At 36.5% G+C, this 14,374-nt stretch overlaps 1 protein-coding gene across 1 annotated transcript; it reads right to left on the bottom strand.

Moving 5' to 3' along the window:
* Positions 1 to 408: 408 nt before the first annotated feature.
* LOC132641750 (chaperone protein dnaJ 15-like) lies at positions 409 to 9,620 on the bottom strand. Its single transcript, XM_060358835.1, has 11 exons — positions 9,072 to 9,620; positions 7,161 to 7,284; positions 3,694 to 3,776; positions 3,501 to 3,612; positions 3,310 to 3,414; positions 3,145 to 3,195; positions 2,038 to 2,127; positions 1,848 to 1,956; positions 1,584 to 1,732; positions 1,440 to 1,493; positions 409 to 936 (listed from the first exon to the last, which is right to left on the bottom strand). The coding sequence occupies exons 1-11, from the start codon at positions 9,197 to 9,199 to the stop codon at positions 700 to 702; spliced, it is 1,242 nt and encodes a 413-aa protein (XP_060214818.1). The 5' UTR covers positions 9,200 to 9,620; the 3' UTR covers positions 409 to 699.
* Positions 9,621 to 14,374: the final 4,754 nt, after the last annotated feature.

Genomic DNA, 14,374 nt, shown 5'->3' with positions numbered 1-14,374 from the left:
AAAATTCTCAAAGAGTAGAATGGTCCCGATATTGGCTAGATTAAAATTGAATTATAATCTCTTTATGGAACTTTACAAGATATAGTTGACAAGAACATAATTTATACACGTGTTTCCATCTTAATGGACTTGTGCTTGACCAATTAATCTTAAAACTAATGAGAGACAAAAAATGGGGGGGGGGGGGGGGGGGGGGGGAATACAGAAAACTAACACAACATGATGCCCTTCCTTTCTTAGATCCTTTGGGTAGCACATTTTAGTGGATAAATAGGATAGGGAAAATGTGAGGAGGAAAAATATTATAATTCTTAAGAACTCAAGGAGCACTTCACCTCTCATTGACAAACAAAGAAGAGAATTCCGTTGAGTTCTTATACTTCCATGCGAGAAAAAAATATTGCAAAATTTGTAGGACTGAAAATTTGAAGTCCATTAACTAGTACATTATGATACAGCACAAGAATCAAATGTACAGACACTGGAACAAAAACCTTCAACTTCTTTGATCACTCGACAGAAATCAGACTTGCATGCCTAAAAAAATGATATTTGAAAAAATAAACGTAAAAGAAAACGTCTCAGAACCCCAAGAAATACCAACAAATTGAACAAAGAATACATGAAGCTCTCATCCTTTGCCGTGAGGATGGAACTGGGAACTTATAGCATGTAGAGTATAGATAACCTCGAGCCCGGTTACTTCTTCTCGGAACCTTTGAGGTTAAGGTTAAACCATTTCCTCTTCGAGTATTTATCCTTGGAGTCTGAACTGCCATCTTCCCCTGGGCTATCGGCTTTTAAGTCTTCGCCAGAAAGTTTACTGCTACTTCCGTTACTGAAATGCCCACTGCCGCTCCCACTTATGGTAGCAACCGTCCTTGTAACCGTGAATGAAGAGTGGATGGTGTCCCTCTGCTTGAGCAGCTCATCGACCTTCACAAAATAACATCACTCAGAGGGTAACTCATAGATGATTCTTTTCATCTGCCCCGCCCCATACCATCTGAGTAGGGCTGGCAAAATGTTTAAAAAGACAACCACCCAATCCGAACCATTGGACCTGGGTTGGATTACTGACTTTTTTAAAATGGACCAAATATTATTCACTAAAAATGGATATCTAGATGGATAATATGGATATCAATATCCATTTGTGTGCTTGTTATTTTTCATGATTTCTTGCTTTCTAGGAGTCTAAAACTCATTTTGGCTTTTAACCTGTGTTCTCGCTTGGCTATTCCCGAAACCATGGATAATATGAATATCTATATTATCCGTCGGTTTACCCATTTTTTATTGTTAAATATGGGCGGGTATGATATTTTATCCGTTTTTTGTTCAACCCGTTTTCGACCGGCCCATATCCATCCCGCCCATTTTCCACTCCTAATCACACCATCTCAGTGCAATGAAACTTAGGTAAGAGACAAACTTACAGACTGCTTCTCCTGGCTGTATCTATTGGTCACTTCCTGGAACCGCGCCAATGCCTGTAGTCATCACAAAGAAAATAGTGCAATGAGAAAGCATGAGATACAACATGTTCATGACAGACATTGTCTACGAAGCAGATAGACAACCTTTCTATATTCTGTTTCAAACTGTCGAAGCTCATTTCTCTTCCTCAAAATCTGAGCCTCGATATCCTGGAGCTTATGAGTTGTGTCCTCGTATGTCTTGGCACACAGAGCCTCAATAGTATAACTAGCAGGCTTAAAGAAATTATCGCCTGTAGACATCAGATAAAAATGTTTCTTTTAGCATTGCATAATCAGTAGCGATTAGATAGTGTTTGCTAAAAACAAAAACAATATATTCAAAAAAAAAAAAAAAGCAGCCCAGACCATAAACAGCAAATATGTGAGTGCCGGCATTTAGTTGTGAGACCTCACAAGGTTGAAGGCCCTCCAGCCTCTTAAAGAAAGCAGCTTCAGGATCTTTTGCCATTGCTAACTACATCATCACAAGTATTGTCACTTGACAACACTGCATGCTACACTATTGAATTTAACCACTAAGATGAAATTCACATACCGCATTTACAGTTGAATCCATTCTGTACACTTGAAAGTGCAAGAAATACATTCCCGCGGAGGTTACCTTGCCAGCTTTCTCACTATCTTCCTGTAAATAGAGGCAATGGGTCAGTTTTATTAAGAAATACTAATCACTAAATAGATTGGATAAATTGCTTCATCTAAAATCCAGTTTACAAGCTCATAAATTCAGAAGATATACACAGGATTGGAAGTCATAAGTGAAAAGAAACATCTGAAGATGGTAACACATACATTCTTCTAAGTCTATAGGTGAACCTCTTTCACATTCAAGCTACGACAAACACTGACCGAGGAGAGATCATTTTTTTTGGGTGGGACTAATTGAGGATGTTCTGCTTACACCTTATGCAACCTGGGAGCTTTGTCCTTGGCCTCCAATAATTCAACTGCTGGTTGTCAATGAGTGACAACAAAAGTTGGTAAGGTGGATCGATCTGCCTAAGGCACACTCGGTTGCCAAAGGCTATACCCAAAAATTTCAACTTTATTATGATGATACATTTACAAAAATAGCCAAATCAAGATAAGATGTGATGGCCGTTCTAGGTATGAGCACTTTGCTTGGATCCTTAAGTGTACAACAGAAACCTACTAAAATCGGGTGTACATGGGAATCTATAAATGTAATCAATATTGGAATGATGCATGAACTCCCTTGAAGACAGTATTTAGACATATACCATTTATTCACCAAAATTGAAGGTACGCTAATTTCTTATTTAATTTTGTCAAATTTTCTAAGGAATGGGTAGAGATAAGCCCTTTCTACGAATAGTAAGATCAGGCTAAACATGTCTACAAAATTAAAAAGACATATAGAATGACGAGTTTGTTTGTTAGTAATTAAACATGTCCTTTCCTAGGGTGATAGTTCCCTGTTACTGTTTTACTATTCCCTAGCCACATCAAATCACTCAGAATTCAGCATCAATTCCATTTAACTTTGCTCTAAGCAAACACATCAAGGTTCTTCAACAGAAATCTATAGCAAGAAATATCTCAAGCACACAATAACAAAGGGTTGGCTATCGGAATCCTCGGCAAGCACAAAATGAAGAATAAAAACTGTAAAATGCATTACCTGCAAGGCCAGGCCATAACCCCCATTTACATCATGTTCAAAATATAGCAGCTGAAAAAATCATGAAGTTCAGTTCTAGTATCAACACGGTAGAAAATACAAAAGCATGAAAATACAAGATGCAGCAAAGTACCTATCATATAATTGTATACATCTGAAACATACCTTGAATTTGCTTTGCGCAGCTGAAGTAACTCTTACTACAATCCCTGCTTCTGCTTGTTCATCACTAATTGTTACACCGAAAAAATGAGCATTTTGCTTTTCTACCTGCATTAAAGCTCAACTCATGTCAAATCCCTGGTAGAGCTGACAAATTTTATCCTGCAAGCTTGAAGAGACAACTAAATTAATACCTTTCCACTGACTGATTTGCCAATTGGAAGAGGGCGGACCGTGACAGTTCCATTCAAAGCTTCTTCAAGAACATTAGCAGAAATAGTTGTTTTGATAGGAACACCCAACTTGCTATCCAGGCAAAATAAATAAATTTAACAAAACTAATCAAAAACATCACCAGAAATACAAAATTTTGGGAGGAAGACTTACCTAAACAATGCTGCGAACATCGTGTTGACAGTTCCAAGGTTAGACAAATCAATTTCCATATCCATTCCTTCAGCTTCAAGAGCCTTAAAATTTAAGAAAAAATGTCAAACGAGTCTGGAAATGCCATTCTTTGAGCGTAGTAGATTAAGAAGTTTTATCAGCTATTACTTGCCAAAGAAATTAGCCAGAACTGGAACTCTAGCTTCCAACACTTAATGCCTATTGTATCCAGACAAAAAAAATACTACCACGGCTTTGATGCCGAGCGTAAAGTGAATGACTACAATAAAATGCAAAAGGCATGTGCAAGGCAAGACGGAGAAGAGATGTTTTTTCACCTAGTTAATGGGAGGTATCTGACACTCAGCAAGAAATTTGGGGGCCTAGGCATAAGCAATTTCAAACTACACAACAAAAGCTTACTCGTGAAATGGCTTTGGAGATTTTGTAAGGAGAAGCAAGCACTAAGGAAAGAGGCCATCACAGAAAAGTATGGTCTAGAGGGACATTGAGTCTCAAGGGCAATGACAACACTATATGGGGTCAGTGAATGGAGGTCCACCAAGGCTTTTTGGCCTCTCTTGGTTCCAATATTGACATTATAGTAGAGAATGGAAGAAAGACATCTTTCTGAAATGATAACTGGTCAGGACATGTGTCCTTGAAGCACGTGTTCAATGATAAGAAGGTTTTAACTTTTAAGTCTGAATCCTGAAGTCACAGTGGCAGACAACTGGGATTAGCAACAAGTGGAACGTCAACTTTAGGAGACAACTTAATGACTGGCGCTACCTAGATTCACTGACTTCTTGAAAGTTATTGATACAACAGAATAGGAAATGGAGAAAACACAGTCAGGGCCAGGTTACAGTGACTTCAGCATATACTATACTTAATCATCTTAGTCAGCAGTTTCAGTTGTGGAATTGGAAAGCAGTATGGCAAGTGAAAATACCACCTAAAATAGTTCGAGCAAAAAAGATTTCCTGGATTTCCTTGAAAATCTTTTTTCTTATAAGATTTCCTAGAAAATCTTTGTTCAGAAAGTCAAAAATATTTATTTCTGATAAGTTAAAAAGTAAAAACAAAAACCTCAGCCCAAACACTCATCTTCTAACCAGGCGCATTTCAAAAGTCACTATAAGCAGAAAACTGGCAGCTAAGCAGCTAATTTCTTTCATTTTTTATTTCTTATTCCCATTTTCATGAGAAACAATACATTTTCCCATTATCACTTGAAAAAATACCCACATCGGTGGTTTAAGGGATGGGTGGACTGCTTATATGGACTTGGGCGATCCTCCCCTCATAAGCTAGCTTTTGGGGTTGAATTAGGCCCAAGATCCATTCTTTACATGGTATCAAAGCAGGACCCATCCCAATTATTGTTTGCCGATTGTGGGCCCCATATTAAAATTGCCCACGCACCAGATGTCCCGCCCTGGGCGTGAGGTGGGGTGTTAAGATATCCCACATCAGTGGTTTAAGGGATGGGTGGACTCCTTATATGGACTTGGGCAAGCAATCCTCCCCTCATAAGCTAGCTTTTGGGGTTGAGTTACGCCCAAGATCCATTTCTTTACAGTATTGGTGATGTTGCACCTGCAGTTTCACAGCTCTAAATTGATTCCTTGTGGTTGGTGAACTGCCTCGGTCGTGAAAGTTGGAAGGAGAACAGGTAAAGGTTGTGTATTAAGATTCATACAGCCTGGGTCAAGACTAGAGCTGCGAACCACGGTAGTCACACCTTTTTGCATAGTTATCTGTGATTTACAAGCTATATGGAGGGCATCATAAACGAAAACGTAAATGAGCCACCGAAATACAGGAAGTAGGGAATGCAGCAGTTGAGGTAAAAGGTAGCATCTTCTATGTTCTAATAATCTGACATCAGATGACACTTGGAGACTTGAAACTGCTAAAAGATATAGAGAGCTTCTCAAGCAACCGTCTAATTTTCACGTAGATAGAAAATTCAGCATGAATGCAGCTCTGAAGCCTGGTTTCTGCTCTCCATGAACTCAATTTGAGACACTGATTTTCGCTAGGCCACCTTTTGTTCTCTCTCAGCCAACCCAATATTACTTCTCAGTTGACTTAAGGTATTTTCCAAATGCCTGACCCCGAGCAATTTACCACCATTTCCAACATTAACTATTTAATGTTATTAAAGATGATCCTTATGTTGCTTTAAATGATGCAAATCAAGATGTCCTCACTTCACGTGGTCAAAGCAAAGCAACTTAAGAGAAGCGCTTATGAGCATATAGCTCAAAGCAATCGCAGTCAGAAGCATTCCCTTCTTCAAATTTTGTCTTTAAAAGATGTAAACATAAAATAAAAGAGAGAAAAGAGGACAAGTAGGGGTTTTTGCAATCTGAGTACGAGGACTCCTTTCCAGATATTCTTCAGTGATTTCTTCATTGTCTTATTTTCTTTTTCTTTGGTTTGCATTGTCCTGACAAAACCTTTAGGTATCTATCATTCAAGTCTTTTTCAGGTCAAAATTGTATTGATAAGGTACCGAGATGGTACAGGATCACGCAGGACATATATAGCATGAAATTTTAAACAGTTGTTCCATGAACGACTTCACTAAGATGCACTATACCCTTCGAATTGAAAGATATTGGCATTAGAAAGCTCTTGTAACACCAATAGAAGCACCTTGTGCTACTAAAATGAAAACAAAGACTTGTCTTTGTAGGTACATGTTATGTTGTAGCGTGTTTTTTAGATATTTTAGGGACCCTATAAACAATCCTCGGCTAGAAATCTCAAGGAGAAGTCGGGAGTCCAGAAAATGGCAGCTTGATTGGATGACTCTTCAACCTGACACCTGTTAATATCCCCAAATACAAGAGGATGGAAACTTCGAGAAAGGACTAGTTGTTCTAACATCCAGATTGCAGCATTATCCTGCGTTTTTGTATCCACATTTTGTTGAACCTTTATGATATGCTAATCTTATATTATTGGCACTTATGGACCCCTGTATAGTTTTGACTTTTGAGTGCATAATAACCAAGTGTTCAATCTTTTAGTCAAAAGATAACTAAGTATTCAATCTTTTAGTCAAAAGATAACTAAGTATTCAATCTTTCAAGATATACAACCTATCATATAAGCAATATTAGCCTAAGCCAACTCTTATTTCTACAACCCTCTTGAAATCAAGAATATAAAGAGTTCTCTCTTTAAACTACTTTCTTTCTACTACTTTATCAAACAAAAAAAAAAAAAAAACTACTTTCTTTCTACTGCTAAATCAGCCACCTCATTTAAATGCAATGTGATACATAACAAGCAAATGTAAGGTGATATAAATCAAACATAGTATTCTCCATGATTTCAGTCTGTAAAAACAGCAAAATACTAAAAGGCTTTCTCGTGATATGTTATTACTCATGATGAACGACCTTGCAAGAAAAAAAGAAGTATTTGACGGTGGACAGAGGGGTTAGTACCTCAAAGCCTGCCATATCATATTGCCTCCTTTTCTCTGGATCAGATAAAATGCTATATGAGAATGCAACCTCCTTGAAGAGTTCTGAAGCTTCAGGATTGTTAGCATTCTTGTCAGGATGATACCTGCCAGTAATTTATGTGCTCCATTATTCATCCACAGGAGCAAGTATCAAATCAAGAATCCAAATCCCAATATCCACAGCCTGAAAAATTTCAGCCACTTCTTCCTCTATAACCAGACTCAACTTCCCATCATACAGCATGTTCTAGACTAATATTTTTTTTTGATTAAGCACCGGGTGTCCGGGTCTCTTTGAGCCCCGACTAATCCCGGGGGTGCACAGGCCCTCGGCAAGGAGTTTCCCGCAAGTGCACCACGGGTAATTCAGAGTTTTACCCCAGTCCGATGGCCCTCAGAAATTGTTTGCACCCAGTGGGTTTCGAACTTGAGACCTTGAAAGGGAGCAAATTCTAGACTAATATATCATAAGAAAAATACTGTCCAAGCAAGTCCCTCCCATCTATATTCTATTTCTCCAGATGAAAATATACGTCAACCATCACATAACTTAATTAATTACTTGACCATTAATTCCATTGAGTTTTGTCTTACTACAGAAATTCAATAATCCTCAAGTGCTTAACAACAAGCTCAAGACAAATACCAACAAAAATGCATACACAGTTCATCCAGAGGTGGAAAGCTTATGGGTTCTGAATTCTAATCTTTTTAAGTTATTGGTTTCTAGATTAATAATTTGTACATATTCAATGGATTTTTGAGATATATACAGGGTTTGAACCAAAGTTACTGTGTTCGGCCGAACCCGTAGCCAACACTCTAGCTCCACCCCTGAGTTCACCACAATTCACCTCAGTTATACCATCACTCAGTCAATCAGTAACAACTTTAATTCCAACAACATATTGTCGGCTATATAAGTTTTTGCTGCACCTGTTCTGCTTTATTCAGGCCCATTTCATTCCAATACCACATTTAAAAACCATTACAACAAAATAACTATGAATTGGAATTAGGAATATGTGTTAGGGATTAACTTACTTGAGAGCAAGCTTTCTATAAGCAGTCTTAATCTCTCTACAACATTCATCCTCTATAACAACAATTCACTATGAATTAAAGTTTTCCTTGGAGCCGATTTTTCATGTTATGCCATATTATATGTTCTCTGTAACAACAAAAAAACTATCCAAACAAAGCACATTGTTATAAAGAGGTTTGATTGTATAACAAAAACCAACTAAGAATTGAAATTCAGAAATATGTGTTATAATTTACTTGAGATATGTTCGTTATAATAATATTTCACTATAACAGCCAATTATTATCCAGACAAATGACGTTGTTATAGAGAGGTTTGACTGTTTAACAAAACTAACTACGAATCTAAAAATTCTTGCCTACTCACAGTTGGTTGAGCATGGGGCTTTCATAATGGAGGTCTCAGGTTCGAAACTCCCTGCCTACGACAGCAAGGCAGCAGGGGATTTGCCTTCTGGGTCAAGCTCATCGCACGGGGCTTTCCTATTGCGGGGTTTGCGAGCTATTGCACAGGAGTTGGGTTTACCCTGTGCGCACCCGAAGGGTAGCGACTGAGGGTTCCCATGTCATCCAAAAAAAAAAAAAAAAAAAATAACAACAACATTTCACTATAACAGCACGTTGTTATAGAGAGGTTTGACTATATAACCGAATTGAAATTAGGAACATGTGTTAGGGATAACTTACTTGAGAGAGCAAGCTTTCTAATGCTATATTACATGTTCTTTATAACAACATTTCACTCTAACATCCAAAAAATATCCAGACAAATGACGTTGTCATAAAAAAATTTTAAAAAAAAAACTATCTATGAATCGAAATTACGAATGTGTAAGGGATAACTTACTTGAGAGCAAGTTTTCTATAAGCAGTCTTAATCTCCTGATCAGATGAATCCCTCGAAACGGACAACACCTCATACGGGTCTCGCCTTACCACCGGAGCAGATGGCCCCTCCAATTTTGAACCACTCATTACACCCTTTTTTTCAATCAAAATAATCAAGAAAACCCTTTTTTTGGCAAAATCTACAAGCAAAGACAAAATTTTAACACAACCCCATCAAAAATTGACATGAATTGGATCACCCCTTTTCATTTCTTGGATCAAAATGCAAAATTATTCAACAAGTAATGTATCAAGAAGAGCTTTTTTCCTTTAACCAATATGGTGAATTATCTATAAATAAGAAAAAAAGTAATGTCAACAAGAGGTTATAAGAGATCTAAATCAAGGAAATGATATATACTAAAAAAATTGGAATAAAAATAGGTAGGGTTTTAGAGAAATTTACGTTCCACAAAAAAAAAAAAAAGCTTCAAACTTTTCTTCCCTACGAGAGCTTTTTGATTTTGATTTTGAAAAAAGGTCCAGTTTTTGAAACTTGTACCCGAAACTTTTAATTTACCATCACAAGCTAAATTATGAGTGTACACGTCATCTTATGTGTATTCTTGTTTGGAAAATTGATATAAATAGCAGGCCATTTTGTTTTGAATTTTGATGTAAATAACAGGCTAAAAAGGGCCAAAATTAGCCCTGAACTTTGGGAATAGTTCATTCATACCTTTCGTTATACTTCAGGGTCAATTATACCCTTACCGTCATATTATAGGGTCAATTATATTCTTATGTCTAACAGCTGCCACGTGGCATCATCCCTGCCCTTCAAAATTATTTTCCTCTCAAATAATTTTTTACCCACTAAAATAACCCAATCCGACCCGATTTTTTTTTCCAACCAAACTGGTACGGACCCAACCCATTACCCCTTGGCTGGAAAAAAATCGGATCGGGTTGGGTTATTTTAGTGGGTAAAAAATTATTTGAGGGGAAAATAATTTTGAAGGGCTGGGATGATACCACGTGGCAGCTGTTAGACATAACGGTATAATTGACCCCATAGTATAACGGTAAGGGTATAATTGGCTCTAAAGTATAACGAAGGGTATGGATGAACTATTTTCCAAAGTTCAGGGGTAATTTTGACCCTTTTCCGTTGTATATAACATACATATTTTATATATAATCAGTGTATATATTTTTATGTTTAACTAGTGGTTGTAATTATTTTTTGCCAAACGGAAAATATGTTAAAAGCCTATCTTATTTAATACTTTAAAAGAAAAAAGAAAAAAAGAACAACTCGATTTTATAATTGAGATTCTTTATAATTAAGGATAAATTTTTATAGGCTCAGAAATGTTATTACATATCGAAGAGTACGAAATTCAAAAGTTTATTTTTCTTAAACTTTTTGTCTAATCAAACTATGTCATATAAATTAAAACAAATACAGTTAATGATATTCCAAAAAATATTCTATTATAGTATAATACCAGCTATTTGGGATATTGGATATTAAAGTAGTTACTAATTTAAGATGGACTCTCGTAACATAAAAATTCTATTTTATAGTATAATGCCGTTTCTTGGTTCCACGTTAACAAAGGAAGTAAATTTGGAATTCAATTTATCATGTGTTGAACTTGGGAGCTGGATTTAGTTGATTGCATCATGTTGAATATTGCTTCCTTAATTTGCAAGTTGCTGTCTGCTTTAATTATATGGTATTAGAACTTAGAAGAATGTAATTGGTATAGTCAAACTAATCACAAATGACAGCATCACAAAGTTGTCATTTCTTGCAGAGATGATCACTTAACAATAAAGGAACAAGACACAAAGACTTCAGTCTATCTTTTTGGGAAAAAAAAAATTACTACCAAACTTACTTTTTTTTTTTTATCAATTTATTTAATGTAACCAAAATTAAGCTTTTGCGAACCGTCATAATTGTCTTGCTTTGCATTTATATAGCTTTGCTCAGTTAATTATTGGGACAACCTTTATTACTATTACTTTATTGGAGGAATCTAAAAATTTTGTAATTGTTATGAAATTATGAATGTCCATTTCTCAAATATAATGCTCCTTTCACCGTGTTAATGGTTCTTCCTTTTTCTTCCACCATGTTAATGGCTCTCCCATTTTCTTCCACCATTACATATATTAAATACATATGTATCACTTTAAATAGAGGCATAAATTTTCATATGAGATACACTTGTAACACATTTTGGAAGAATAGTAAAATCTCTCCTCTTTTGTCATTCTATTTCTATGGTTTTCATCCTTTAATATTGTGACTCTTTTAGCTTCATTTTATAACACGTTATCAGCACGAGACTCTGCCGTTCCGAGAAAATACTTTAAAGCCTCGAAGGTATTGATTTTCTATTTTTCTTTACTAATGGCAAATCTTACCAAACGTGAATTTGTAGCTTTAGATATATCCGGCAATACCTATATGTCTTGGATTCTTGACGCCGAAATTCACCTTAATGCGATGGGTCTGGCAGACACCATCAAAGATAAAAATGAGGCATCAAACCAAGACCGTGCCAAGGCAATGATATTCCTTCGCCATCACCTTGATGAGGACTTGAAAATGGAATATCTCACTGTTAAAGATCCTCTTACTCTGTGGAATAATTTAAAAGATAGATATGACCACCTGAAGATGGTCATACTTCCACAAGCACGTTTTGATTGGCTCCATTTAAGGCTACAAGATTTTAAATCTATTAAAGCATATAATTCTGCCATGTTTAAAATTATTTCTCAATTGAAATTATGTGGTGAAAATATCACTGATCATGATATGCTGGAGAAAACATTTTCCACTTTTCCTGCCTCGAGTATGCTCCTGCAGCAGCAATACCGAGAAATGAAGTTCAAGAAATATTCTGATCTAATCGCACATCTTCTAGTGACTGAACAACATAATGAATTATTAATGAAAAATCATGAAAGCCGACCCATTGGTACTGCCCCATTCCTTGAGGTGAATGAGGCAAATTTTCGCCATTCTAGGCGTGAAAGAGATTGTGGCCCCAGTCGTGGTCATGATCGTGGTCGAGGAAGAAATTTTAATCATGATTCTCGTTTTGCACCAAATAATATCTTTCACCACCAGCAGTGTAAAGAGAAAGATGAAAAGCATAAAGCTGTGCAAAAGAAAAACTCAGAAAATAAATGCTACCGATGTGGAGGAAAGGGGCACTGGTCACGTACCTGTCGTACGCCAAAGCACCTAGTTGATCTGTATCAAGCCTCTCTCAAAAAGGCAGAAAAAGATGCTGAAGCAAATTTTATTTCTGAAGATAATATTGAGCTCATGCATCTAGATGTGGCAGATTTCTTTGAACTCCCTGAAGGGAAAATAGATCATTTAATCTGTGATGGATCTGTGAAAACTTAGATATTTTATAAGTGTCATTTGTATGTGGTTATGTTTTCATATTTATATAATAAAATGTGTGTAATACTTTGTCTAATCATAATATCTACTTCGATGTTCACTTTATTTATTATTTCATTTTTGAAGAATCTATGGAAATTCCTCAAATTTTATTTGGATCAATGACCAATCATGAAGATATTTGTGTGATTGATAGTGGAACAACGCATGCCATATTCAAAGATGAGAAATACTTTTCTAACTTGCGTAGAAAAAGGGGAAATATTAATACAATTTCTGGCAATTCGAAATTGATTGAAGGCTCCGGAAGAGCTACTATATTTCTGCCTAAGGGGACGAAACTTGTTATAGAAGATGCATTATTCTCTTCTAAATCCCCAAGAAACTTGTTAAGTTTCAAAGATATCCGGCGTAATGGGTATCACGCTGAGGCATTAAACGAAATAAATGATGAATATATTGCTATTACAAAGAATGTCTCCGGCCAGAAATATGTTTTGGAGAAATTGTCAACTTTATCTTCTGGACTATATTATGCAAAAATTAGTACAATTGAAGCACACTCAATCGTAAACCAGAAGTTTAATGATTCAAGTATTTTTTTGCTTTGGCATGACCGAATAGGTCACCCTGGATCAATAATGATGAGACGAATTATTGAAAATTCAAATGGGCATCCACTTAAGAACCTGAAGATTCTTGAAAGTGGTGAATTTTCATGTGCTGCTTGTTATCAGGGTAAATTGATAGCTAAGCCATCACAAATGAAAGTTGACATTGAATCTCTTGCTTTTCTAGAACGTATACATGGGGATATATGTGGACCTATTCATCCACCTTGTGGGTCATTTAGATATTTTATGGTCCTAATAGACACATCTTCAAGATGGTCTCATGTGTGTCTCCTATCTTCTCGCAACCTGGCATTTGCGAAATTATTAGCACAGATAATACGCTTAAGGGCACAGTGTCCAGACCATCCCATTAAGTCTATACGCCTCGATAATGCCGGAGAATTTACGTCTCATTCTTTTGATGATTATTGTTTATTAGTTGGGATAAAAGTTGAACATCCTGTAGCACATGTTCATACCCAAAATGGCCTTGCTAAGTCATTTATTAAAAGACTACAATTGATAGCAAGACCACTGCTTATGAAAACACGGTTGCCCACTACCGTCTGGGGACATGCTATCTTACATGCAGCATCTCTTATTCGTCTCAGACCGACTCATTATAATAAATACTCCCCATCACAATTAGTATTTGGTCATGAACCAAATATTGCTCATCTCCGAATCTTTGGTTGTGCTGTATATGTGCCTGTAGCACCACCACATCGTACTAAGATGGGCCCCCAAAGAAGGTTAGGTATATATGTTGGGTTTGAATCACCCTCTATTATTCGCTATCTTGAGCCATTGACGGGAGATTTATTTACTGCCCAATTTGCAGATTGTCGATTTGATGAAACAAATTTCCCACAATTAGGGGGAGAGAAAAAAGAAATTAAAAGAGAAATTGCGTGGAAAGTTCCATCACTATCTCATTTTGATCCACGTGCCCCCATATGTGAACAGGAGATCCAGAAGATCATTCACTTGCAAAAAATAGCAAATCACATGCCAGACGCATTTACTGATTTGAAAAGGATAACTAAATCACATATCCCTGCAGAGAATGTGCCTATCCGAATTGATGTCCCAAAGGGACAATCTACTAGTGTCATAGCCTCTGAATCTCATACACACCTGAAGCGTGGTAGGCCATTGGGTTCTAAGGATAAAAATCCTAGAAAAAGAAACACGAAAAATGATCAAAATGACACTACGAAAGAATATCATGAAGATATTCAAGGTCTGACTAATCCTGATACTCCTGAAGAT

This window comes from Lycium barbarum, chromosome 5, assembly GCF_019175385.1.
Source record: "Lycium barbarum isolate Lr01 chromosome 5, ASM1917538v2, whole genome shotgun sequence".
Lineage (NCBI taxonomy): Eukaryota > Viridiplantae > Streptophyta > Magnoliopsida > Solanales > Solanaceae > Lycium > Lycium barbarum.
The sequence above is the reverse complement of the archived record's forward strand: the minus strand, read 5'-3'. Positions and strand labels throughout refer to the sequence as shown.